Source organism: Ipomoea triloba, chromosome 7, assembly GCF_003576645.1.
Source record: "Ipomoea triloba cultivar NCNSP0323 chromosome 7, ASM357664v1".
Taxonomy (NCBI): Eukaryota; Viridiplantae; Streptophyta; class Magnoliopsida; order Solanales; family Convolvulaceae; genus Ipomoea; species Ipomoea triloba.
Window position 1 is genome coordinate 20674647 of NC_044922.1, and position 4475 is coordinate 20679121.

General features: G+C 36.4%; 1 protein-coding gene across 4 annotated transcripts in view; it reads left to right on the plus strand.

The window, feature by feature from the left end:
* Positions 1-2184: 2184 nt before the first annotated feature.
* LOC116024305 (protein FLC EXPRESSOR-like) overlaps positions 2185-4475 on the plus strand; it is a 4194-nt gene continuing 1903 nt past the window's right edge. The window contains exons 1-3 of one of the 4 annotated variants that reach the window (XM_031265199.1): positions 2185-2822; positions 3367-3527; positions 3609-3685. In XM_031265199.1, coding sequence (XP_031121059.1) covers positions 2281-2822; positions 3367-3527; positions 3609-3685 — 780 coding nt within the window. In that variant the 5' untranslated portion in view covers positions 2185-2280. Of the gene's footprint in view, positions 2823-3366; positions 3528-3602; positions 3686-4475 lie in introns of all 4 variants that reach the window. The other 3 variants (XM_031265197.1, XM_031265198.1, XM_031265200.1) reach the window with 3 other exon arrangements.

The window sequence follows — 4475 nt, forward strand, 5'->3', positions numbered from 1 at the left end:
ATATTGAACTTCCAAGGTATGCATTTATCCATTTGCTTTAATATTTTATTTAGTGTCTAATATTATTAGTTCCAAGATGGTGATACTTTTCTAACATATATTGTTTAATAATTTTTAGATTTAGTCCTCAGTGTTGATGAAATAAAAAATTAAGCATTAGTTGAGATTGAGAAATTGTTGAAAAGATGTGGGAATAGCCTACATGATTACCAACAAATGCCAATTCCAAATCTTGACTGTTCGGCCAGTTTGATGAATAGGTTGGTACATGATGAGATGTGTTATGACAAAGTAGAACTTAAAGAAGAGCACAAAAAGTTGGTATCAAATCTAACACCTGAGCAACATGATGTCTACAACACAATAATGAATTATGTAAATTCAAATCAAGGAGGAATTCTTTTTGTCTACGGTTATGGAGGAACTGGAAAGACATTTGTTTGGAGAACTCTTTCAGCAGCATTGGGATCAAAGGGAAAAATAGTTCTTAATGTTGCTTCAAGTGGTATAGCTTCTCTATTATTACTCGTCGGAAGGACTGCGCATTCAAGGTTTGCAATTGTCCTAAACCCAAATGAGAATTCAACATGTAATATCAAACAAGGTAGCCATCTTGCAGAACTCATTATTAAGTGCAAACTTATAATTTGAGATGAAACACAAATGATGCATAAGCATTGCTTTGAAGCACTTGATAGAAGTATGCGTGATATATTGCGTTTTTGTAATCCAAAAAGTTTAGAGATGCCTTTCGGAGGGAAAACTATTGTATTTGGCGGAGACTTTCGACAAGTTTTGCCAATTATCCCAAAAGGAAGTAGACAGGATATTGTTAATGCAATATAAATGCATGTTACTTGTGGCCGTACTATAAAGTGTTACGTCTGACAAAAAATATGCGACTTCAAAGCTCATCCTCAAATAGTGATTATGAAAAGCTAAAGCAATTCTCAGAATGGATTGCGAACATAGGAGATGGAGAAATTCAGGGACAAACAATTGGATGTGAAAACATTACTATTCCAGAAGAGAATTCGTTAAAATGTTCTGAGATCCCATTGCAACTATTATGAAAAGTACATATCTATCATACTCCAATATTTTTTATGATCCAACATACTTGGAAAAGAGGGCAATATTGGCTCCAACACTTGATGTGGTTGACTCTATCAATGAATATATGACTTCTTTAAACACATATGAAGTAAATACATACTTCACCTTTGACAGTGCTTGCAAATCAGATTCAAATGTTGATCTATTAGCTGATGTGCACACGCTTGAATTTTTGAATGGGATCAAGTGTTCTGGTATGCCTAATCATGAACTCAGGCTGAAAGTAAGTACTCCGGTTATGCTCTTGAGAAATATTGACCACTTAGTTGGTTTGTGTAATGGGACAATGATGGTTATTACTAAACTTGGAAATCATGTTTTAGAAGCAAAGGTATTATCTGAAAGTAGTGCAGGTCATAAAATCTTGATTTCAAGAATGTCATTAACTCTTTCATATTTGAGACTGCCTTTTAAATTTCAAAGAAGACAATTCCATCTAATCGTCTCTTATGCAATGACGATTAACAAGAGTCAAGGTCAATTATTTTCTTACGTACGCCTCTTTTTGAAAAGACTAGTATTTAGTGCAATTATATGTTGCTGCTTCAAGAGTAACCAACCCAAATGGATTGAAGATTTTGATTTGTGATAAGGAGAACACCCAAAGTAATTCCACAACAAACATTGTATACAAAGAGGTTTTCCAAAATTTGTAAAATGTTATTATAATATTTCATCATAGTTTCATTCATACAATTCTACAATAATTTTCTATTTTTGTAAATTTCTCCTTTAATTTATCATATCATAATTGTTGTCGTGCATCGCACAGGTAAAACACTAGTTTTTGCTATACTAAAAGTTCATTTTTAATACATTTGAGTGCTTACTTTTTGAAGGTATACCAAATAATGAACTATCAATACACAAATAATAAATTTTTAATATATTAAAAATGAACATTTATTCAGAATCAATATTACAATGTAGACCATGATCCATAATATAATTTGCCCAGTTCTCCATAGCTCCGTCAAAAAGGTTTTGGGCTTACCTTCCCATCAAAGCCCAACATTTCAGGGTTCTTATTTTGAAAATCTTTTCTTCTTTATTTCTTAAAATGTGTTAAATTAAGGGCCCGAAATTACCTAGCGCTCCGGCATTCCTTCCGTAATACCCACCGCCGGGTATATAAACTGTACAGCAAAGCTTTTTTGCGTTCTAATGGCGGGACGGAATTATTTACCGCCAGATGCCTTAGCGCTTAGGGACGGGGAGTGTCATCCGCTGGCAATCGGCGATCATCGGGTGATCCCTCGAATCCCTCCACCTGAAGCCCAAGCCCGATTCCGCCCTGCGGCCATATTGGAGGACGGTATCGCCGTCCAACACCGCCATATCCAAACCCTCCTCCTCGAGAACCAGCGCTTCGCCACTACTCACGTCGCGCTCAAGCGGCAGCTTGCCGCCGCCCAGCAGGATCTCCGACAGCTTACTGTAGTCGCATCCGCAGTCAAGGCCGAGTGCGATGCCGAGGTGCGAGGGGTATATGAGAATTCAATTAGAGCGGAGGCTGAGATCCGCGCCGTCGCTGAGCTGGCGCAAGTCAAGGATGGTATTGAGAAAATGAAGGCTGACCGTGAAGAGCTTACTGCAAAGTTGAAGGAGATTGAGGATGAACTAGCGATGGTCCGGCCGGAGTTGAAGCAATTGAAGGAGATTAAAACTGACATTGCTACAATGCAGAAGGAAATCCAAAGAGGAAGGTATTGCAGTATTACAATTTTCATATTTACATGCTTGCAATTTGAACTATTTATCCAACTATGGTGTACACAACTGCGAAGATACACGAAAAGCTTTTAATTCATTAATACTCAGTAACCATTAAATTGCTAATTTTTGGGAACGGCGCACTAATCAGGAAGTTTTCATGCTCTCGCAATGTCAGCAATTTCCTCAGAAAACAGTAATTCAGTTCTTTGGCTAAAACAGTAGCAATAGTTCTCAAGAAAACTCAGAATTTTGATAAGAAAAGAAACACAATGGAATGAGAAATTTGAACCTGAAAGATTACATAAATTGACTGATTTAGGTCACCTACAAACAATCATATTTAAACCATGGCCATTAGCTACTAAGGTTATGAGATTTTAGTTAATTGGGATTTTTGGTGTTATGATTCTTCTTAGCTTTAACCCTGCTACCTTGTTGGCTTCTTTTTTACCTCCTCTATTTCTTTTAAAAAATAAAGTATGAAAAATAATTTAATAAAACCTTCACTGTGTCTTCTCATGCGGACAAGAGCAGGGCTGCTGTTGAATATGAAAAGAAGATGAAAAAAATTAATCATGAACAGAGTCAGATAATGGAGAAGAATATGATGTCGATGAGTTGTGAAATTGAAAAGCTACGTGCTGAGCTAGCAATTGCAGAGAACAGGGCGAGGGCAGTTGCTGCTGTAGCACCAAGTATGTTAATGGAATATTTCTGTTCTTCTCTTGCTATTTACTAAGAACAAGTTGTTGATCTTTCTTTTTCTTCAAGCCCAGCGTATCCAGCAGGTTATGGAGTTCCTTCAACTGGTTATGGTGGAAACATGTATCCTAACTCTTATGCTATGCAGCAGGTTTGTGTTCATGTTTTCATGATATGACATTAATGATGTTGCAATGGCCAATGATATCTTCGTTTGACCTGATTATTTACGGTGTTCAAACACTCCGTGACTATTGATCAAATTGAATTTGCTTCTTAGAAAAAATGAGTGTTAAAGTTATTAGCTTGTAAAAACCTCAGTCATCATGAAACTTGATTATCATGATCAGTGCACTCTATTCTACTTGAGAATTACATTGGAGGCACTATTGTTTTCACAAATCTTTGTTTTCAGTAGGCTCCATTTAGACTTCTTTCTGAGGTTTAAAGCCCTTTCCCTTCATAAATGTCATTAGAAAGATTCATTTTTGTAGAATGCTAGAGAAACTTTGCAACTTTCCAACAAAATGTTACCACCAGAAACATAGGACTTTCTAACAGATTTCTCTTGCAATGGTCTTTGTCTGCCTTCAAGGCTGACTTTAAGTTTCTTTTTCCACATTCTAATTTGTCCAATACTCAGCATGCAAAAAATGGCTGAACACCTATGCTGATCATTTAGAAGAATCTCCTGATTAACCTCTCTTAGCATAATCAACTCACATTTCTTAAATCATCTCTTCCACCATGCCTCAACTATCGTTCACTCTTCTTCAAGCTTGAGCTGGTGAGGACTTTAAATCTTTAATTATGCTGAGTGATGGTAACACAGTAACGCTTATGCCTAATTATGATTGTATATTGTAATAAGGCTCAATAATGAAAACCATCATGTTTGTCTATATATATATATATATATATATTTGGGGGGGGGGGGGGGG